At 44.3% G+C, this 23,121-nt stretch overlaps 1 protein-coding gene across 3 annotated transcripts in view; it reads left to right on the top strand.

Annotated features, from left to right (window-relative positions):
• The window catches only part of INSR (insulin receptor), a 55,888-nt gene that overhangs the window by 25,886 nt on the left and 6,881 nt on the right, over positions 1–23,121 (top strand). For all 3 annotated transcript variants that reach the window (XM_054805601.1, XM_054805602.1, XM_054805600.1), the window contains 18 exons: positions 4,828–5,143; positions 6,674–6,819; positions 7,121–7,265; positions 7,510–7,724; positions 10,061–10,187; positions 10,817–11,067; positions 11,472–11,639; positions 12,293–12,494; positions 17,129–17,400; positions 17,612–17,754; positions 18,434–18,593; positions 18,919–19,018; positions 19,277–19,344; positions 19,565–19,794; positions 20,116–20,226; positions 20,305–20,464; positions 21,284–21,413; positions 21,642–21,776. In XM_054805601.1, coding sequence (XP_054661576.1) covers positions 4,828–5,143; positions 6,674–6,819; positions 7,121–7,265; positions 7,510–7,724; positions 10,061–10,187; positions 10,817–11,067; positions 11,472–11,639; positions 12,293–12,494; positions 17,129–17,400; positions 17,612–17,754; positions 18,434–18,593; positions 18,919–19,018; positions 19,277–19,344; positions 19,565–19,794; positions 20,116–20,226; positions 20,305–20,464; positions 21,284–21,413; positions 21,642–21,776 — 3,079 coding nt within the window. The remainder of the gene's footprint in view (positions 1–4,827; positions 5,144–6,673; positions 6,820–7,120; positions 7,266–7,509; positions 7,725–10,060; positions 10,188–10,816; positions 11,068–11,471; positions 11,640–12,292; positions 12,495–17,128; positions 17,401–17,611; positions 17,755–18,433; positions 18,594–18,918; positions 19,019–19,276; positions 19,345–19,564; positions 19,795–20,115; positions 20,227–20,304; positions 20,465–21,283; positions 21,414–21,641; positions 21,777–23,121) is intronic.

The following is a 23,121-nucleotide window of genomic DNA, read 5'->3' as shown; positions in this document are numbered from 1 at the left end:
GGAAACGCAGAGCTCTCCGATACTGTTTCTGTGGGACTCTGGCTTTGAGTTGTATGCGTGTGCACATCATATAACATTACACTAACCTAAGCTCTGGCATTGAGCGATGCATATCACAGCCAAAACAAGCCATTTTAAGCTGTGTCAATGCTGGGTTCATAGTGGCTTCCTCCTACGTTTTTCTCCCGGTTACAAATACGCCTTGCGAGTTAAACGCTCGCCGTGAGGAAAAAACCCTGCAACGGCTGGTTAAATTGCATTAGCCTAACAAGTTTTGCAGCATCGTGGGCAGAGAGTGGCGTGGGCTCCCGTGCAAGCAGAGGGAGGCAAGGGACTTGTTTGGGGAGCCCCATTTCGGGTGGCTGGCAAGGGGTTAAGGCATGTTTGCCTTGTGCAGATAGCAGAGCGCTTGGATGCCTCCCTGTGCAGGCAGCAAATGCATTGGCTGAGGTTGAGGGCGGTTCTCCTGCCGCAGTTGTTTTCTGTCCTGGATTTCTTTGGATCTGGAGCCTCCTAATTGACCCGTCTGTAATCAAAATACACGCTTGTGTAATTCATGAAAACGGACCTGACGGTGCAAGGTGAGTTTGTTCCTTGCTGCTGGCTTGTCCAGTGCACGCGTGGCGGCCCTGGTTGCCCCCGCTGCCCCACGCTCACACGGATGGGGCTCGTTATTGCACAGCAGAAAGATCACGTCAATTTGTAACAAACTGGTCCAAAAACCATGTGGGAACATCTGTCCCTGTACAGTATATAATGCATCATCTTGACGTTCATACATGTGGTTTAGAATTTCTTCTTAATGAAGAAACTTCTTATCAGACCCGAACCACCATCCGTTTGAATACTCAATTCAGCTCGCCCAGGACATTGCTATCTAAACCCATCCAGTGGGGCAGAGGATCCCAGAGGAACAGCAAAACTTCCCCTGAGTGAATTTATATTTTTTTTTTTTTCCTTTTCCTGACAATTCACTGCTGTTGTTTTGTTAGCAGAAAGCAAGAAACAAGACCTAACACAAATGTTTTTAATCATACTTCAGTATTCAGACAAACTGTGTTTATTAGCTGCAGATCTTAATGCTTAATTGACTCGCCTGTTTAATATGGATCTCCTGGTTACCTGTGTTGGCTCGCAAATATGTTTATGGTATCACTGTGTGCTGCTTCCACGTGAAGCACAAGGAAGTGGTGAAACGATGGGAGCGATCCACAGAGGTAGAAATTCCTTTGCACTGACTCTGCTGCCTTTTGTCCCCCCCCAGCTGGGCCTCAGCAGCATGAAGAAATGTCAGTTTGAATCTATAATCAGAAAGGTTTGTAAAATGCATTGTTTCCTAAGTCTTTGGAGCCACTCTAGCTAGCTAGTTAAATATTTATTCACCCCTGGAACAAGAGGTTTGAACCTCTGTGTCTGCTCCATTTCTCCTCCATGCAGGGCAGATTAGTTAAGCGTTGTGTTGTTTGTCAGCATTGGGACAGGGATTTTCAAAGTCCCGTTCTTAAAGATCTGATGAATAGGTTTCATGCCTCTGATGAAGAGCTTTGCTCGGGTGCAGTGCTGAAGCACGTTTTCCTGCAGCAGTTTTTATGGTACGGTGTGGTGGCTTCTGCCCCTACCTCAAAATAGCTGTTCCCTCATGTCTAACTAGGATTTATTCAGTTCCCTTTTGACTTTCTCCTCTTCTGTAAGGAATGAAGAGAGTTGACTTTTTTCCCTATGCTGAGAGGGAGGCATGGCATCGTCCAAAAGTCCCACAGCATTAACCAGAGGCTGGGGCTACGTAGATGCAGCGTCTGAGCACACCTGGTGCCTCCTTGGTTCATGCCGGACCATGCCATGGCTCCCAAAAGTGCGATCTCATCATGATGAGGTGAATCTACGTGAGCCCACGACAATTATTGGAGTCTGGAGACCTCGATGATGAGGGGGTAATGAGGTGTACTTGGTCAGCACAACCCATTCAGTGTTGTCCTGCAGTGAAAGCGTAACATGGCAGGAAAAAAAAAAAAAAAAACAAAAACAACAAATAAACAAAAAAAATCTTACCCATCCAGAGTCACATAACCTGGATGCTGTAGTAATAGTTATAAAAAAGCGGTAGTGAAGATATGCTGGAGAGGTTTCTACATGACTTTCAGGTGCTTTCTAGCATGCATACTTTGATAATACTGAGACGACATCTGTTTAGGATCTTGTGTAATGAGGGCTTGCACAAAATAATGATTGACAATTTCTGGTCTTGAGTGCTTAATGGAAAAAAAAGACGTCGCCTTGGCTGCTTTGGTTTCTTCAAGCTGTCTTTTAGACATCAAAAGCTTGTAGAACAGGAAAAAAGAAACGTTAAGAACAGTTTAAAAATAGTTTAATTATATCTTCTGAAAGACTTTAGAGTTGAGAATTTAAACAGTTTCTGCCCTGTGAATATTTGCAGCTGAGTTCAAAATGGGTAAATAAGCATGGGACTTTGAAGATTAGTTTCCATAACAAATTAAAAAAAAAAAATTGTGTGGCATAATGTTAAATAAGTGCCATGCGTCACTGGGTGTTTTGCATGAGGGACGACTTTTCCAAATTACCTGTTTGCTCCACTGACTCCTTGAGAAACAAATGTTGTCATTTGAATATTTTAAACTTTGTATTTCTTAGGCATGAAACAGACCCCAGGGAAAATACCGTTTTGCAGGAAGCGCCGATGCTGAACACCGTGACTTGCGCTGCCAGCGCTCACCCTCCAGCCTGCACAAATCATTCCTGCCTGCCGTCACCGGGGCAGTTTACTTCCCAGCTGGATGTTAACCCCGCTCCAGGGAGTGTGTGCCGCAGCGAGTGCTGGTACTAGCAAGCGTAAAAGCCCGTGCAAGGCATCGGTGTGTCAGTGCTCACTTAGGAACACGTAGAGTTGTGTAAGAAATAGCCCAGATGTTTCCCCCTGCACCCCCCATAAATCTTCATATTTTAGACTGGAATTAGTAAGTTTGATAGTGTTTTGGACTAAATTCTGGAATTTTCTGTCTTGTGTTTTTCTGTTGCCAATATTTCTAATAAACTGCAGCCATGACATCTGTTGCTAGACTGCGCTCCGTCTGTGTCCTGGTAAAGAATGTATAACTATGCTTTTAAAACAAGCTTCTTATTTTATATTTAGTCTAATACAAGGTATCGTCTGCATGTGGCTTCTGTTTGGCTGTTGCATTTCAATCAGTTACTACTTGTGACAGGTTCACAAAATAAGCCCTATTGCTAGAAAAGGGCAAAAAGTTGGTCAGCATAAAAGAAAATGAATTTGAAATACACTCCTGTGTTTCTTGTTGGATGAATCATGAGGGATACACAGAGAAAATCCCTGCAGTGAATGACTGACATGGAAGCAGTTGGATATGTGAGATTAAATTCACCTTGTGATAGAATTTCAACCTTATTCATGTCATATGCTTCAAAGGATTGACCAGGCTGGAACAAACCAGAGGTTGCTCATCTTTACTATCCCAGCTACTGCTGCTCACTCCAAGAATGCCATTAACCACTTTAACCCACTGAATTCTGCAATCCTTTAGCATGGGGCGGGCTACGGCAGAGGGGGATTTTCTTCCTAACCACAGCTGGGAATTTGATCATCAAAACATCGGTAGCACACCATGCCATGGATCCTACACGCTGCTCATCTAATTGAATAAAACTAGACCACATTCTGCTATTGGTCTGCTCACACACGTTCGCCAGAAATTAAAAATAACATTTTTGATGTGTCTGGGACCTCCACAAATAAAACCCCTCCTGCCTCAACGCCGGATATTGGACAGAAAGCTTGGGACATTTTGAGGCAGATGGTGTTAATTCAGTGTGAAGTACTTGGCTTTGGTGTTTGCTCTTGTAGAGTTGACTTCAAGTCAGAAAAGATATGCTAAAGCTGAAGTTCTGTGATGTGTTCTGGATGAAGCAGTTGGATTTAAGTGGTTCAGCTCGTTTGCAGGGTTAAGACGGAGTATGAGTGTGCAGAGCGGCAGAGGGGCAGGACTGTCCTTCCCTTCAGAGCTTCTCCGGGTTTGCTCAGCCTCCCCTCCAGCTCCTTGCTCAGTGTTAGTCATGGTGTTTGCGCTGAGCTACGCTGCTGCTTGGTTCCTATTTCAAAGCCCAAACCGCTCATTAAAAGTATTGTGAGGCTCTAAGTAATGGGTAATTAAAAAGTAAACCATAAAAACCTCAAGCAATAACACTCGTGGGTTCCCTTCTTTTTGGACTTGCTGGGAGAGTCACCGAAGAGGTTGTGTTGGGTGCCAGGGCAGCAGACTTCCTCCAGGGAAACCGGTGACGGGTTGATAGATAGGAAGCAAATCCTGATAAAGCTGAAGGATTATGTAAAAGTATTGTTGGACGTGCATTATTTGCAGCATTACTGTGGGAAATTTAGTTTCTTAAACCAAGAAACTAGAATCTTCTGGCTGAAACTGGCTATCCCAGGCTGGGAAGCTCTTGCTGCAGGAATCTCATCACTTCTGGGCTTCAGAAATAGCATTGGAGTCACAAAAGCACTCCTGGGAGCCTCGTAGCACTGGACTGAGAAAAGGGAAAAACTCCGTTTTCTTTTTCGAAGACTAGCCTTAATGAATTGTGAGGGTGAATGATAACACTCTGCAAAAATATTATCAAAATTTGGAATTTACAGTGGTAAGTGGAGATGAGACAGACATCGGCACTTCATGGATGCCTCTTTGAAAAGAAGGTTGCTGAGCCGGATGAAGTGTGGTTGCTCGTAAGCCTTTCATGATCATACACCATCGGGTTGGCCTGTGATGCTCAGTTGCCTTTTATCTTTTCTCTTTGCAGTTTGTCCACCTGCCTGCAAGTCCCAAGGCTGCACCTCTGATGGTCAGTGCTGTCACAGCGAATGTCTCGGGGACTGCACGGCGCCAAACAACCCTGAAAAATGTGTGGCTTGCCGCAACTTCTACCTTGAAGGCAAATGCGTGGACACCTGCCCACCCGGTTACTATCGCTTTGAGGGGTGGCGTTGTGTGACCTTCAGCTTCTGCCAGGAGCTGCACAACAAATGCAAAAATGCCAGGGAGTCGGGGTGTCACGTTATCCACAATAATGAATGTGTTCATGAATGCCCATCAGGGTACATCATGAATTCCAGCAAGTAAGTACAAGTGTCAGCAGGTAAAGAAACTGCACTGTAGTTTTTGTACTGTGTTTTTCTCTCGCTTGGGCAGAGGGTTTGTGTTCTTTGTCAAGACCGAGAAAAGTTTCTGGCGTTGGAGTGGTCGATTTTAATATGATGTGCAAACTAATACCTTGCTAATTCACGCCATTAAAAGCAGACAGGTCTACCTGCCAGTTTATTCTTCCTCTGCTTCCCTTGTTTCCTCTTAAGTTTGGAAAAAGTGGGAAAGGGAGATTGAGAGAGAGGACGAGGAAGAGGAGCATCCTGAAGTCGGAATGGTTTTTCTGTTATCGAGCAGGACGAGGGAGATGGGCAGTGGAGAGGCTTTAGTAGCCCTGCTTCCCCTCCCCTCCAAAGCAGACCTCAGACTAGAAAGCCTTGCCATTAAGCAAAACAGGGAGAAGTCATGTCTAATGAAAAGAGCACAGCGTATTTTGAATGGATCATTCTCAGAATATCTGTCCCTCATCCCTATAATTACTTCCATTGAGCAGGTTCAAGCTGTGCCAGACATAAATGGACAATGTAACAAACAACTGTAGCATGAGTCAAAGTGGAGAACAGCCATTCTGACTATTCCCAGGGTTTTTCGACAAAGGAATTAAATAATTTATGTTGCTGAGCTGTTTATCACTGAAAACTTTGTTGTTTGTCCCACAATAACATTATATATTGTGATGAGTCAGATTTCCTATGAATATTGGTAGCTTTGTGCTCACATGTATTTGCTCCTGCTGTAATAATTTCAGGGAATTCACCCTGACGGGACTTTTTATTCCGTTTCCTGTTTTGCTTTTCAAAAGAATGAACTAGCAGCCCCCAAGGTAGGTATGCTGCTTGTGTAACAGCAGCCAGCACCTCTCTTCTGTGCGTGTTCCGGGCTGCTGTCAGTAGGACCTCACAATGCTACTCCGTCCTTTTCCTAGAGCATTTATTTCTCTGAACTAGTTGGGAATACGTTCTTGTGGTGTTATGACCAGGGCAAGCAGTCGTCTTGCTGCCATTTAAGAAGTATTTCCCCAGAGCACAAAGCACATGCTTGCTGGCCATTTATTAAAGCAACTTTATGTACAGTCCTTAATCAAAGGACTCCCCGATGAACGGCCAGCTCTCCGCTCATCAGTTGTATGTTTGGTTAACGATCTTGGGATGGAGACTGGGCCTGGGTTTCTTGATCTTGAAGCCCCTGGTATGTATAGCCCTGAGCAGCATCGTGGTGGATGGGCTATTCAAAATAGCCAAAATCACTTCATTCTGGTGTCTGTTACGTAGGAAGGGACAGAGGGATTAGCATTCAAAATGTGAAAATGGCAATTGGAAGAATTATCAACAGCTATTTCGAGTTCCTAAGAGCCATGTGCTGCTCAGTGCAAACGAATCCCATGACATACTGTCAGGACACTGTCGCTTTGCATTGATTACTCTGCTTTTGAGAATTGCCAGGGACACCCCAGATGACATTCTGCAAAAAGGATCACATCTATGTTCCCAACTCTTGTTTTTCAGCTTGCACTGTACACCCTGCGCAGGGCCCTGTCCAAAGGTTTGCGACTATGGGAAAGAGAAGACGATCGATTCGGTGACATCGGCACAGGAGCTGCGTGGCTGCACAGTTGTTAATGGAAGCTTAGTTATAAATATCCGTGGAGGAAGTAAGTCCTGCATGAGTAAGGGGTTAGGGAGCACTGGATGTCAGATCAGTGAACATGACACCATGCGTGAGCCAGGGCATTTCTCTCTTGCTTTGACCACTCTGAATCTTAGAGCAATTCAGAAAAATAACCGCAAAGCAAAGGCTCTTGTGATGTCCATTTGGGGATTTTTTTCCTAACTGATTTTTGTAAGGTCTTATGAATTTATGTAAAGCAGTTCTATTTCATATGTTTGGGCTCCAATATCAGTGTTTTTCTGTGCGATATCAGAAAACCAAAACCGATGTTTTCCTCTCCATAGATAACATAGCAGCTGAGCTAGAAGCGAATCTTGGCTTGATAGAAGAAATCTCAGGTTACCTAAAAATTCGCCGGTCTTATGCCTTGGTTTCTCTTTCTTTTTTTCGTAAACTACATCTGATTAGAGGAGAAACACTAGAAGCTGGGTGAGTTCTTTCAAAAGATACTTTATTTTAATGCTTCGAAGTGTAAGGAGTGCCAGTGCTATCAGGGCAATTTGTATCAGTAAACAATTCCTATGTTATTTTTAAATGTTCCTCTGCCTGTGGCTTGTGGCCTACCAGGGAAGATAGTTTGCATTCATTTTTCTTTGGTGTCTGGATTAGTGCATGAGAAAAAATGAGTTTCAGTGGATCCCCCCCAATCCACATTTTCATTCTCTGCTTTCAGGAATTATTCATTTTATGCCTTGGACAACCAGAATCTTCGCCAACTCTGGGACTGGAGTAAACACAACCTCACTATTGCACGAGGCAAACTCTTCTTCCATTATAATCCCAAACTGTGTTTGTCAGAAATCCACAAGATGGAGGAGATATCTGGGACTAAGGGGCGTCAGGAAAGGAATGACATAGCCCTGAAGACGAACGGTGATCAAGCCTCATGTAAGAAAGTCTCAGAATGCAGCACGATTTGCATTGTTTTCCTTTCCCTCTGCCTTGCTAACCTCATACTCTTATTTCTCTCAGCCTAGCCTATGATGTTTTTCCAGGGACAGTCCTTGTCCTTTTGGTGAAGCACCAGATGTGTGACTTGCCGCTCGCTTGTGCACTGCGGTGACGCTGTCAATAATGCCATGAGTAACAGTTCTGACGGGTTCTCTGTCTGGCCAGGAGCTTACCTTGCCAACTTTGGTCTTCAGAAGTTTGCTCTTTGTGCGCTCAGCTGTGAGTCTTTCAGGGTCATTGTGTCTTTTTGAAGAGTTTAGCACAACATAACCTCAGTCCAGACTGGGACTTTGTGTTACGGCTGAGTGCCTGATTAATAGTCATAATCTTTTTTTCCCATGTCATGAGGTGACAGTACGCACATGGAATAAACAGAGTAGAGAAACAGGATTTCCACCCATCTCTGGAGCCACATGAGGGAATTGCTATGACAACAGTCAGAGACATTTTTCCAATAATTTTTGTTACGCTTCTCGGAGATTTTTAAGCTAACAGCTTTCTTCAGGAGCAGTGATAAGATGATGCCCGTGTCAGCATGGCTGAGGAGCAACACACAGTGTTGCTTTACGCTCTGACTAAAGTCGTGCTACTGAAGATGTGGTTTTGCAGACACTTATTTTGGCAGCAGTACTGCCATAAGCAGATCCCTTCTGTGTCCTCAACCCTGCTGTTTGTTCCCATTCTATGCCACACACAGTCCCCGTTCCCTGTTTGTGCCAGTAAAACTCTTACAGGGACGCATGGTGAACCAGACTGTAGAAGTAATCTGGGGTAAAAAAATAGCAAGCCATTTATGCTTTGTTGTTCTTGGGTTGTGTCATCTCTCTGCTCTGATTTATTGTCTAGCCCCACAAAGTTTTATGTGCACACAGGAGCAGGAGCACGCATGGGTTGACACATCAGACGCTTAAGCAGGTATCGCCACCGAAACCCCCAGCATTAATGAAACTGCGATTTCAGTTCCTTGCATTTCAGTTCCTTGCTCTTTTCGCAGCTTGCAATGCAGCTTAGATCATCCTGTGGCTGCACTGTTTCTCTGCATTTGATGACAGCGCTACTTAAACAGCCCCTTCCCTGATTCTGCCGCCATTTATTATGTTGATGTAGCTATTTGTGAACAGACGTAAAAAGGGAAAATCTTTCAGCTGAATCAGTTTCCTGATCTGGTTTGCCACATATCAGCATGCACAGCCATGCCAGCACAGCAGGGAGAGGGGAACGTAATGATTGCCTGCCTAAAAACTGGCAGTACCAGTAAAAAAACCTACATAGAGCCTCACCCTCAGGGATATTACAGCTCTAGCCTGGGCAGAGTGAAAAGGTACAAGGAATTAGGTGCCTCTAAACGTCATCTCCTCCCATGAATGAAACTCGATTTGGGGTTCAAGCCCAGTGCTGCCATGTGGTTGTGTGCAGCTCCCGGGCTGGCTGGTGGTTTTGTTTAAAGGCAGCTGGAGGCTGCATTTCTCTTTGCCAGCTTTAAGTCCACTCTACTGAGCTGATCCCTGGGCCACCCCCCACCCCCCCGACACACACCTCAAACCACGGGTTGCCAGTTTGGCTTTTTGTTTGTTTTTACATTTCAAGACTAGTTTTCACATTGGCAGCATCCTGTTTACTGACAAAAAAATAATTTAAAAAATGAAGGGGAAAAAAAAAAGCGCCTTTGTTTGTTCTGGATGTGGTGCCAGTGAAATGAACGTTCTTCCTCCCTTGTGCAGCTACTGCAGGAATGGCAAATCCAGTCAGAGCTACACAGTTTGCCCTTCTTGGGCTGCTTGGACATACTGTATCGTAACATGTCCCTTGAGCCTCAAAACTCCACCCTCCTGCAACTGTTTGTTGTCCTTCCCTCCTGTTTGCAAAGGGACCGTGCTACTCCCGGGCAAGACTGGGAATTCATGCACTTTGAAGGCAGTGGCTACAAAAGCTGCGCAAACCAGATTGTTGGGTTCAGCTATATAGATCATCGTGAATTTTAAAATACATTGCCTTTAGATTTGCCACTTATTAGAATTTAGTTGAGCTCTTCTACAGGGTCATTTTCATGAAATCATAACAATTTAAGCTGGCAGGAACCTTAGGAGGTCATCTATCCCGATCACTGGCTTAAGGCAGGAATAGCGTTGAAGTAAGATAAGGCTTTAATGAATAGCTTTTCTCAATGCCAGCATTCTTATATTTATCTGTGGAGAAAACAAACTTCTAAAACAATTAAAAATAGAAACCTTTATTTTTTAGCATTAACAAAATTATTGTCACTTCTGTTACAGGTGAAAATGAATTGCTGAAGTTTTCTTCCATTAGAACTTCCCATGACAAAATCCTGTTGAAGTGGGAGCCGTACTGGCCTCCTGATTTCCGTGATCTCCTGGGATTTATGCTTTTTTACAAAGAAGCGTAAGTCATCTACCATTAGGTTACAAAATAATAGCCGTGGTGGGCTTCCACAAACAGTAGTGGGCATTGAGGTGTAGATATTAAACCTGCTGTGGGCATAGCTATTTAGTCTCTGTGACTCTCTGCCTCCTACACTGAAGTTTCCAACGTTGCCCTTATATAAAAGTGTTCATTAAGGTCCCTGAATTACTGAATTCTGTACAGTCAAAATTCCTCATTTGAGAGCAATGCAAACATTAGTTGTTCCAGCTATTCTAGACATACATAGGCTAACCATGGAGTTTATCATCTCCCCACTATCTCCATGGGTTGTTGAGGTTTTTATTCCCTTTGATGTGGGAAACATTCTTTTAGAATCAAGGTTACTGAGGTGATTTTCAGAAAGCTGCAAGTAATTAACCTGGATTTAGTTGTTGGGATTGTCTATGGAACAGTACCTGATCTGTGATGCTGTTAGGAGACTGCAAAGCTCCCTACGCTTCCTTTTCAGAATACATGCAATGAGGTAGTTACACTGTCTCCAAAGGGTAAAGGATTATAACTTTCAGTGATGTCTTTAGAAATGTTGTTTTTAAAAGCTTGAATTAGGATTCTGTTAATTTGAGGCTTTTTTTTTTTTTCCCCTAAAGTCCATACCAAAATGTGACGGAGTTTGATGGCCAAGACGCTTGTGGGTCAAATAGCTGGACAGTTGTGGATGTTGACCCACCGCCACGGTCAAATGAGCCCAAAGCCCAAGCCCAGCCAGGTTGGCTTCTGAGGGGCTTGAAGCCGTGGACGCAGTATGCTGTGTTTGTTAAAACTCTGGTCACCTTCTCAGATGAACGAAGAACGTACGGTGCAAAGAGTGAAATTATCTATGTCCAGACCAACGCTACTGGTCAGTATCATTAAATTAACATTGCCTTGCAAGTGAAAAAGAAAAATAGAGCTAAATAGTCTTCTGCCTGGTAGTCATGACAGTCCCATATCCATGAAACTTTCCACCACCGTTGCTGCTCTGCTGTGGTAGAAGGTATTCCTAAACAAATGGCAGAACATATGCTTTCCTGTGTGGGGAGACGGTGCCAAAGGGCACTTCTTCCATTGTGTGGCCACGTGTAAGAGCTTGTGTGCATGCTGGCGTATCCTGCTGCAGGATTGTTGGGTGTCAAAGGACCTACTATGGAGAGAGAGCACAGCTTAGTCCCATGGAAATGGAAACTTGCTGGTGTTTGTCCCTTGTTTTGTCAAGCTCTCACAGAGCAGTGGAAGTGACCTCTGTCTCTTTTCCCACCCACGCAGTGCCGTCAGTCCCATTAGATCCAATATCTGTTTCCAACTCTTCATCCCAAATCATTCTGAAGTGGAAGCCACCCTCAGAGCCCAACGGAAACATCACACACTACCTGGTGTTCTGGCAGCAGCAGGCAGAAGATAGTGAGCTTTATGAACTTGATTACTGCTTAAAAGGTGAGCGCGTGGTTCTCTCTCTGTGCCATTCTGTCAAGCTGTGTCAGAGTTGTCTGGAGATTTTTCTCACACCTTGGAGGTGCTCTGGATGCATAAGTTTGCTGTTTTCAAGACTGTTGTTCAAGAAATAGGCTGAGATGCAGCTGTGTCCTCCTGCTGTTCAGTTACATTATATGTTAGGTGCTACTGCTATGTTATGTGCAAAAGCTCTCCAAAAACGTTTTTTTACAAAGTAATCAGGTGTTTTTTCCTTTGGTGATCTCTCTTCTGCACTTGTTCCTTTTAAACAAGAAACAAGTGGGCCAAGTTAATTTTTGAAGGCATCCTGTGCCTGTCTTGGAATTCTTTCAGGATACAGAGTTTTAGCGAGGACTCCCAGAATAACCTGCTGCCCTGTGTTACCTAAACTGCGATGAAGGGGGGCAGAACTCTGTTTGACTACAGCAGCATCTGAGCTCTGTTTCAAAAATAGCACAGTTTTGAATCAAAGGCGTGTCATAAGAGAGGGAAAGCTGCTCCGCTCTGGATATGAAAGCTCAGGACGCCCAAATGTGCTATGAATCTTGTGTACGCTAGTTTTGGGTCTTTGTAGGATCAAACATCTGCTTCTGCCATGTCAAGCGTGAGTGATACTAAAAGTGTTTTGTCTACAGGATTAAAACTGCCCTCAAGGACGTGGTCTCCTCCTTTTGAATCTGAAGACCCTCAGAAGTATAATCAAAGTGAAAATGAGGATGTCAGTGGAGAATGTTGTTCCTGTCCTAAAACAGACTCTCAAATACAAAAGGAGCTGGAAGAGTCTGCTTTCCGCAAGACATTTGAGAACTATCTTCACAATGAGGTTTTTGTCCCCAGGTAGGAATATCAAACCATATTGCCCAAGTGGTCAGGATAGGGAAATGTAATTGATTATTAAACAAAAGTATTGGGCTGGACGTCGCTGCATTGTCAGTCTCTCTGGGCTTCCATGAGACTGTCTAGTCCAGCTGAAGGTGCGTGGTGGAGACTGGTGAGAGCTGAGCACCTACAACTGATGTTATTGCAGATTTGAAGATTCTGCTCTTAATTTCCTGTCTCTGAATTTTCCTCAGCTTGAGAATAAAGTGAGAATCCTTAACAAATAGCTAAATGCCTGCAGCTCATTTAAACTTGCGTGATGCCAAACATAGCTATTTTCTCCTGTCCTCAAATTTTATGGTCTAGCTTTTCATCCAGTTGAAAAGAAAGGAAAACAAAAAGGGAAGTTTACCATGCCACAGCCTTGTCCTTTAGCACGGTATTTGCGGTCTTCCTTGCACTTAGTCTGGGAAATACCTCCAATACCATGAGGAATTCAACTGCTGTGGGTGGTGAATGTCCTATTTTGAATGGCACACAGTGTCACATTAAGCGGTGTTGAATGTCTTCACACTTCATATGCATCTTACAGAGGAGGCGCTGGGAATCAGGTTAGAGTCTGTAATGATTTACCCTCTTCACTGTCATGCATTTTGTGCTCTAAATTTATTCTCTGCTTACTGCCCTTAGCTAATAAACATTTATTTGCAGCTGCTTGAGAAAAGCTATGGTACCGCACTGAACATTTTTTATTACTGAGTGTGTTACTAGACAGCATCTCTTCTCTGCAAGCCTGGTTTGATACCTGCAGTTGTCACCTGGAAGCTTGTGCAGAGTCACCCCTTTTGCTATTTCTTTGCTGTTAGTGCTGATCAGAAGGACAAGTTTCAGTGTGAAAAATGATGCCAGGACACAACAGATTCAAAAGCAGAGGAGAACCAAGCCATGTACAGAAGCCAAACTCCTCTTGACGTAGGCAGACAATTCTGACAATCTGATTTCTTTTTTTTTTTTTCTTCTTTTTTTCAATTTTGTTGTGCAGCCAGCCCAGGATGCTTCGCAGGCCAGTTTCTGGGGTATGTATTTTAGGAAGAAACCAATCACCAGGATGTGCCACCTTGTCAGCCTGCTAAGGAATAAATCTCCACTTCACCTATGCTAACTAATCCTTTTAATACAAGCCCCTTTTGCTGTTATAAGTCAGCAGTAAAGCTACCTTCCTGCTGGCACACGTCCTGCTTGTCTTTTCTGACAGGCTCCAGGCTGTGGCAACATAAATTAGAATTAGTTTTCCTGTGAATACTGTGCCTACTGCCTGCTCACAGGGCAGCCTGTCTAGAGTTGAACGTGAAGTGTGTTTTACTTCAGGTTCTTCTTATGTGGCTCCCGATAGTTTATTGACCTCTCTTGAGGTACTGCGTGGACTCCCCTTGAGATTAGAAGCCTTCTGCCAGTCACGGGGAGGAATCTCACAGATGAGGCCGTCAGGGAATATGAGATGGCAGGGGTGCAGAAGACAGAGCGGTTGAGAAGTTACTCCCCTGACATCTTGTCTCCTTCTTCTCCATGTACCATTTTTCTCCTCCTGTCCTGTTCCCAGCTGCCTGATCCCTGTGCCTGATCCAGACCGTACGAGGCTCCGCCGCAGATCTGCTGTGCTCTGCCTTAGGCCAGGTCTGATCTCACCTGACTTGCTGAGAATCCCTCTGGAAATCACAGAATCTGTCCCTGCCCCTGTGTGCACGGGTGATTACTCTAGGAGACACTATCGCAAGTCTTGTGGGTTAATTTGCTCTGGCACTGGCAAGGCAAACTAGAAGTTTCTAAATGCTTCTTGCCATACCCACCTTCCCAGTCAGAGCTCGCAGGCATCTTTACACCACATGCTTTGTAACCTCCCTTTGTAGCTGAACAAAGTGGCCATCGGAAGCTGATGCTTTGTTTCTTCTTCCCTGTGTTACTTGCTCTTATATTGGAACGAGTTTTGCACAGACTGGAGCAAATAAGTGATTGCACGCTGGAACAGGTTGCCCAGGGAGGTTGTGGAGTCTTCATCCTTGGAGATATTCCAAACCTGAGCAACCTGCTCTAGCTGCCTCTGCTTTGAGCAGGTGGGGTCGGATCAGACAATCTCCAGAGGTGCCTTCCAACCTCAGACACTCCGTGATTCTGTGGAAAGCGTGGAAAGATTTCAAAAGTAATAAAAGTCCTGAGAGGCAGAGGGGAACTAAATGGCTGCTATTCGGGATGTAATTTCATGTGTACTCCACCATCACTACTGCAGAAAAAGCAGTCTCACTCTTCTCTGTCTCTGCCCTCTCTCTCTGTCACACACATTCATGCCATTAAAAATATTAGTGGGTTACAGAGTGAGCAAGATCTGGGAAAATGGCTCACATTAAAAGTCACTTTCTTTTCTGGGTTTCCCACTTCAATCCCATTAATTGTACAGACAAACATATAAATGCTTTTGCCAGCAAAAGGGGGAAGACAGGCCAGCTGTTCCTTTGCTAGTTTTGGGTGTGTGGAAAACTTGGCTTAAGATAGCTAATGCATTTTTAAAATCCCCCAGCACGGACCGTTTTGCATGTGAGGAGTTGTCACTTCCATCCTGTGCACCAAGAGCCATCACACGCTGATGGTCATAGGTGGAGAAGGAACCTGAATCTGAGCATTGCACAGGGAAGGTCACTGGAGCTGCTGAAGTGGCCATAATGAAAAATGCACTGGAACAACTATGGGAAAACGTCAGATGTTTTGAAACTGCAGAGAATTTGGCAAGAAAATTGCTGCAAATCCAGGATAATAAATATGGGAAGATTGGGATTTATAGCTTCAGAAGTTTTTCTTGCTTTCTGTAACTTGAGAAGGAAAAAGTTATTCTTGCGTTTTAGTCTGTGTTGCATCAGTGGTCAAATTACTGTTTTACTTGTGAAAAAACAAAATTCTCTTAAATATGAGGAACAGCTGAATCCACACTTTGCGAACAGTGGCGTGTAGCTTTGCTTCTGAGTCCAAACAAGGTTCTGGTTGAAGGTCAAGATTCCTTCCAAAGGAGGGAGGTGGCATGACCCAGACCTGGGTCTCTGAACTGTGCCCCCTTGTTAGGGGACACTGTTCAGAACAATGCACAGGCTGAGATAACAGCAGCTCCAAAATGAGTTAATTAGTAATTAGAGAAAGAGAAAACTAAAAACTGGAACGTGCTCTGCTGAACCTGCCGTTTGGCATCCCATTTTTTCATCAGGTGGATGAATATGCTTACGTTCTTGTGCACAACAAGACATTTAGCTTGAGGAAATGCTAAAATCTGCTTTCCAGCTGGTTGCATTTGCCATTGGAGGAGAAATAACAGCAGGGATGGAGCCAGGGGTCGCAGGCTGAGACCCGACCTGCGCAAGCCTCCGTTGTAGCTGTAGTTGGCAAATGATTTGCCTTGGTAGTCAGAGGGTGGCAGTGGAAAGTTCAGTTCAGCAGCAAAGATTTGCTTCAACAGCTTGTTACATTTTTAGAGACTGGAGATGCCTCAAGTGTGGGTTCAGTTCAGGTCACTCTTTGTACCCTTTAATAGCTGCACAGACATGCACACACAAAAAAAGATCATCATCCCCTTAGAATACATGGTCTGGTTTTCAAATGGCATTAATTCCTTTTGTGTAACTAAATACGATTACTGATTCACCACGTTGGTTAGTTCCCAACCTGGAATTCCTCGAGGCAGGACATAAAGAGTTAGAATGAGTAGTTTTGTTTTGGTACTTGTTCCTTTTTTTCTTTTCCCAAGAAACTTAAATTTGTGAATGGTTCTTAATTCTGTTGAATTGATCCTATTTATTTACTGTCAAAACCTGACATTATGGTTGGCTAGTAGCACTCCCTTGCAAACAGAGGCGACAGGATCACGCTGCCGGTTCTGTTTTTACAACTGCAAAAACCTGATTTTTCAGACCATAGTGCAATAATTTGAGATGCAATATTTCGTTAACAAAACCGTGCAACTAATTTGTAATCTGAATCTGTGAGTTTTAAGTGCGTCTGTTGAAAAGAACATTAGCAGATTTGGTCTCTCAGAAAAAGGTTAAAATTATCTATCTAGATTCAGCCTTAGGGTTCAGCATGGCAGATGGATTCTAGTGAGGTGTGAAACTGGTCTTATGCGTTATAAATGCAAGTTTATGACACTTGGAATGTGCGGAACATCGAAGGGCGTCAGAGTTGGGGGCTGTGATACGACCTCGTTTGCTCGAAGCAAGAATGTGTAGGAGATGAACTCCAAAGTATCGCAACGCTGTACCAGGCAACCTAGTCAAGTTGTATTCAGCTGGGAGGATCTAGAAAAACTTGAATTCTCAAGCAAATACTTTAGACTTGTTGGTTTGTTGGTTGTTTCTTTTCCCTGTATGGAGTTGTGCAGCGAAGGTGTCTCAGGGATATATAATTAAAAAGCTACGTGCATTACAGGGGGTGAGAGAGATTGCTTGTTTGGAAAAAAAAAAAAAAGTCCTGAATTTCTTTGTCACATTGCAAATATGAGGCTTGAATTTGAGTTTTCAGTGGCACTCTGAGCCCTCCCATTTTAACTCTTTTCTTTTCAGATGAATGTGTTTACGTTGAATGTAACAAATACAATTGGAACCTTTGTTATTTAATAGGCCATCAAGAAAACGAAGAGACCTTGGCTCTGTGGCAAACGCCACTGTGGTGATACCCACCATCGCATCCTCTCCAAACAATTCTGCGGCAGCGTCTGAGAGTGCAGAGGAGCAGAAACCTTTTGAAAAAGTGAAGTCTAAGGAGTCCTTGGTTATCTCAGGCCTGCGGCATTTCACCGGCTATCGCATCGAGCTCCACGCTTGTAACCACGATGCTCAGGAATCCCGGTGTGGTGTTGCAGCTTATGTCAGTGCCAGGACCATGCCAGAAGGTAATTATCTTCCTGAGCTTTGCTTTGGGTTGACGGTTGTTTTTAAAATGCTGCTTTTCCTGTGGGAGCCAGGTGCAATACAGAAACATCGTGTAGGACTGGTGCTCTCCGTATGTCCTGGTAGGAAGGGGTGATGGATGAAGTATTGACGGTTTTGAATTTTGCCAAAGACATGAAATAAAACTATAATTAATCATGACCTTGGTTCTAGCTAAGGCTGATGACATCGTCGGTCCAGTTACCCATGAAATGGTTGAAAAAAATACCGTGCATTTGAAGTGGCAGGAACCAAAGGAGCCAAATGGTCTTATTGTGCTGTATGAAGTGAATTATGGACGTCTCGGGGAGACAGAGGTGAGAATTTCTGCTTGCTCCTTAACACGGCACATTTGGAGAAGTAGCTCTGACTGGGAGTCCAGGGCTGTTTCGTCTTCAATAGCCCTCGTGCGTACAGTGTTCTGTCCTGTCTGGTTTCCTTCTGCGTGAACCAATGTGACGTAAAACTTCACTAGCGGATTTGTATCCTTCAGAAGTCTGTCCGCGGTGACATTGAGAAATAAAAATCTGCCTCTGTGGTGCCTGTTTGCCAAAGAAGCATATCTAATTTGCTAACTTTCTGCATGGAGTTTTTTTAGGAACTTTATTTCACAGCAGGACAGAAAACATGCATCTAAATTTCAGTTGCTTAGAGAAATGAGGGGAGTGTTGAGCAGCCAGAGAGCTTGCGGGCAGCCCGGCTGCCCCTGCCGAATGCCAGGGCCGTGTGGGTAGGAGGGTTTGCCAGCCCAGGTCAGGTTTCAGGGCTGAGGGCTCGTACAGCAAATGGCATACGCTCTGTGTAATCTGAACTACCAAACTGTAAAATGCAAATCCAGGACAAACCACTAGATTGGAAAAGACCTGAGCGTGTGAAAGCCCGATTTGCCTACGTTTGCCAGACAAGGAGGTGAGATAGGAATCCTGGTGTGCTGTTAGAGGTCAGGGTTATGGCAGAGGTAGCGTGATGCAGCCTTTCTCTTCCCTCCTCCCGCAGGAAGCACACTACTGCGTTTCCCGTAAGCATTTTGCCAGCGAGCAGGGCTGTAAACTCCGTGGACTGCAGCCTGGAAACTACAGCGTCCGTATACGAGCTACATCACTGGCTGGAAATGGCTCGTGGACAGAACCTACCTATTTTTATGTGGCTGATTATTGTGAGTTCATTTTTTTTCCTCAGCATTTAATTCCTGATAGAAACCCAGGTTATTTTTGGAAGATGAGGGGTTAGCAAGCAGTGCACATGGAACTGTAGGGGGTTATAAAATATTTACCAATCCATCTACTTTCAAGAAACTGAAATTACTTAGAAACGTGTGACTTCTCTTCATGAGTTCTCATTCTGACCAGCCCCACGTTCTGTATCTGAAGTAGCCTCTAGTTTCATGTTTGTTCCAGTTTATTCAAGGGGGAGATTTGATTGAGGAAAAGACTTGGATTTTGGACCTGTATAATACCTCCAACTCTCTCTTTCTCCTTTAGTGAATGCTCAGCCTAATATTGCTGTTATAATTGTTCCGATTATTTTTGCCATAATAATTGCTGGAATTATTGGAGCTGCTTACGTGCTTGTGAAAAAGAGGTGAGTGCAATTTTTTGTTGTTGTCACCAGAACAAGCAAAACTTATATCCAAAGACTTTATTTATTGAAAGTAACTCTGTGTTTACTTTCTAATTTAGATAATGATTGCAACATTAATTTAGTTTAGGAAATACGTTGTGCCTTTGGAATTTGGGACAGTTTGTATTTGCTGCATGCTTTGAGAATTAATCAAACTGCCTTCAGTTCTAATATGTCAAAAGCTGCAAACATGCTGAAGAATTTGTGTGTCTCTTCCAGACAAACCGAAGGACCAACTGGACCACTGTATGCATCCTCTAACCCCGAATATCTCAGCGCCAGTGATGGTGAGAGCAGTGAGGGCCGACTTCAGGGCCTTATTTCTTGCACAGTCGTTCAGGCTGTGCAGTATGGGATTGGCATTGTCTTTATGGACTTTTTCTAGTCTTTTTGGTTTTTTTAGATTTATACCTATAGTATCCTGTGGCAGCGCTACACGAGGCTGCCACCGAAATGCCTTTCAAAAGATACTTGCTCAATTCAGAAACTTTTCCCTCTGCTCAACAGTCTACGTCCCCGATGAATGGGAGGTTCCACGAGACAAGATCACTCTCCTCCGGGAGCTGGGACAGGGCTCCTTCGGCATGGTGTACGAAGGGATCGCCAAGGACATAGTGAAGGGAGAGCCGGAGACTCGCGTAGCTGTGAAAACTGTTAACGAATCAGCCAGCCTCCGCGAGCGCATCGAGTTCTTAAATGAAGCTTCTGTGATGAAAGGGTTCAGCTGCCATCATGTGGTAAGCATCACTGCGTGCCTCGGATGATTAGCAAGTCCCATCATGTAACCAGTAGTTCCTTGGTGCTTTCAAAGCTTGACATTCAGCTTACAAACGCAGTCCTTCTGCAGAGGCGGTTGATCAAAAAGAGCTGTGATCTTTCCACATCATATTTTATAAAATGCATCTTTCAAAACTTCTCGGCGTGACAGGGTTTTGTGGTACTGTTCTGAGCTCTTGTTCCGTGGGTGTTGGCTTTGCTATATCCCCCTCTTTTCATAGCTGAGCTCTGCCCAGTGTGTTTGGGCACAACCTTGAGGGAATTTCTCACTTATTTTCCAGGTTCGCCTCCTCGGGGTGGTCTCAAAAGGGCAACCTACTCTGGTGGTCATGGAGTTAATGGCACATGGAGATTTGAAAAGTTACCTCCGCTCCTTGCGACCCGATGCCGAGGTAAAAACAGGAGAGAGGGAGTCTGTTGTGCAACAGAGTGACTTGATTTGGGGTTTAATACTTCTCTGTTTATTGTAGAATAACCCTGGTCGTCCGCCTCCAACACTGAGAGAAATGATCCAGATGGCTGCGGAGATCGCCGATGGCATGGCCTATCTGAATGCCAAAAAATTTGTTCACAGAGATCTTGCAGCTCGTAACTGTATGGTTGCAGAAGACTTCACTGTAAAAATTGGAGGTATGTAGCATGTGATCAGAAGAGAATTCTGTGGGTCATATTTATTGTAAAGGCAAATACATGAAGCCCAAGACCAATGCAGCAAACGCAGGTGGTTTCCACTGGCTGCCTTTGGAAATGCAGCAAACTTTCCTCTTTTTCTTCCCTGTGAGAGAATTGTATGGACTTTAGTAAGAAAGTCATCTCCCTGAGAGCCAGAGCAGCTTTTCTCACCATCTCTATCCAAAAGGTCTTTCCAGCCTAAGCTGCCGAGGGTTATCTCACTGATCTTTGCTTTCACGGGAATTATGACAAAGAAGGTGTTGGGTACAACAAACCCAAGTGTTGATAATCCTATCATGAGGTCAGGTGCCTTCTAAAAGTCATTTGTCTTCCACAAGAACCAGTTTTTAACCCAAACCCTTTTAGAAATAAGTAAGTAAATCATTTAAAAAGAAACCAAAACTCCACAGCGTGGTGGTTTTTCAGACCTCTTTGGACTTAAAGCCAAGGCAGTGGGATTTCAGGGCAAAGAGAGCTCTGTTTTACTTAAAGGGGATGAATAAAAATGATGTTTAGAATAGAAGCTGTCACTAAAAATTGTAACTCTACAATCTCGATCACGGCTCTGTAGAAGTTCAGAAAAGGAAAAATGCAGGGAAAAGGAAAGCGGTTTGAATGTTAATCACAAGGTGACAAAGGACTGCAGGCTGGGCTGTGGGAGCCTGGATGGGTGGCTGAAAATAGCATCAAAGGAAGGAAACATTCATCTGGAGATGTTGCACGGTAAAAGTAGCAGGGAAGGAGAGACATTTAACACATCCCAATTGCTTTTCTCAGACTTTGGCATGACCAGAGATATCTATGAGACGGATTATTACCGTAAGGGAGGCAAAGGACTGCTGCCTGTGCGGTGGATGGCACCCGAGTCATTAAAGGATGGTGTTTTCACTGCTTATTCCGATGTGTGGTAAGTTGTACTCTGTGATCCCAGATAGATTCTAGCTCAAGAGCTCACTATTTTAACACACGTGGTTTAAATTGTGAGTTGCTGACTTCTTCAGCGTACAGACAAAACAAAAGCTTTGTTTTGAAACCCTCTTCTTAAAAATACAGTCCTGTTCTTTTAGAGTATGTGTTCTCCAATATAAGACTATCACTTGTAGATCTCCAGGATGTTTTATTCTCTCTTTCTTAGGTCATTTGGTGTTGTCCTCTGGGAAATAAGCAGTTTAGCTGAGCAGCCATACCAGGGACTCTCCAATGAACAGGTGCTAAAGTTTGTCATGGATGGAGGATACCTGGATCAGCCGGACAACTGCCTGGAGAGGCTGTAAGTAGTAAAGCAGGGGACAGTCAACCCATGTACTCTTTAGCTAAAGTGAGACCAAAAAAGGTTCCTCCTTCTCTGTTGGGGAGGAACAAAGCAGACTTTAGTGAGGCATCGCTCTCCGAAGTTCAACCGATGATGCATCCGTAGCAGTCCAGGAATTAAACCTAGAGCCCTGAGCCAGCCTGCTTCACTAGAAGGGAAATTAAACCAACCTGGACCTTACAATGTGAGTACAGATTCAAGAGAAGGAAGGACAAAGAACAGGGAAAGCTTAAAATACAAATAAGCGCTGTATCAGTTGCCCCAAAGAAAATGTTTTTCCTCCCCTACAAGCTAGCGGATGGCAGTTGGCTTATGTCACGTGGCAAAGCCTGGCCACTGACTGCATCCTCGTGGCCACAGAGGCTGGAGAGCAGCATGTTAATCCCAGGTCTGCTGAGGTTTTCTGTAATTCATCTCTCTATGCTACATAAACAGTCCTGAGAATTACAACAGATTTTTACCGCTGATTTTCAGAAATCCAATTTATGGCTAACAAGGAGGGGAGAGGTAGGAGAATGCTGTGCTGAGCCCAGAGCTGCTGATCATGTCTGAGGCCTTTTCATTTCTGGTGCAGAATTCTTGCCCCATTTAAAGTACAAGGCTAGGCTGCCTGCAAGGTTAGGGAGAAAGGAGAGCGCTGCGTGGCGATGGTGAAAAAAACCTCGCAGAGATTACAAACTGAAACCAGACGTTGTCGTGCACCAGGGTTAAGGATTATTCTCTGCAGCTGCTCGTGAGGTTTACTGTCTTGGAGGTTACTGCGTCCCCAGCATGGCTGCATACCCAGATGCTCCCTAAGCTGCTTCTGTCAGGGTAATTAAAAAAATCCCATTACTAAGTGTTCAACCCGAGCTGGGGCGTTTGGGTGGGTGTAAGGAGCCACTGCTGAAGCAGCCTGCAGCGATGAGGGGAAGGAGCCCTGGCTAGAAAAGGGAACACAGAGGGTAACTGGTTCTGGTAACCTCTTACCCCAGCCTGCTGCTGGCCAAAACAGCACTTCCACAGTCAAAAAATAAACATGGTTTGTGAGTACCTTTATGAAAAAAGCCTGCTGTCCTGGACATTTGTCAAACTCCAGTTTGAACCTTTATTTGTGCTTGTAAGTTCTTTCTCCATGGTGTCTGATAACATATGACCTCTTGCCACAGCGTTTCTTTTGGGTGGGATGTTTACAGGACCTCTGTCTTCTGCACAGCCTCCTATTTTCCTTGAAGTTTTAGGAGCTTTGTTATCTTTCAGGCTGAGTTAAAATTAAAATTGAATGAATTAAAAAATTGTGACCTGACTATAAGTGCGTGCACGC

The sequence above is a fragment of the Grus americana genome, chromosome 28, assembly GCF_028858705.1.
Source record: "Grus americana isolate bGruAme1 chromosome 28, bGruAme1.mat, whole genome shotgun sequence".
Lineage (NCBI taxonomy): Eukaryota > Metazoa > Chordata > Aves > Gruiformes > Gruidae > Grus > Grus americana.
The sequence above is the reverse complement of the archived record's forward strand: the minus strand, read 5'-3'. Positions and strand labels throughout refer to the sequence as shown.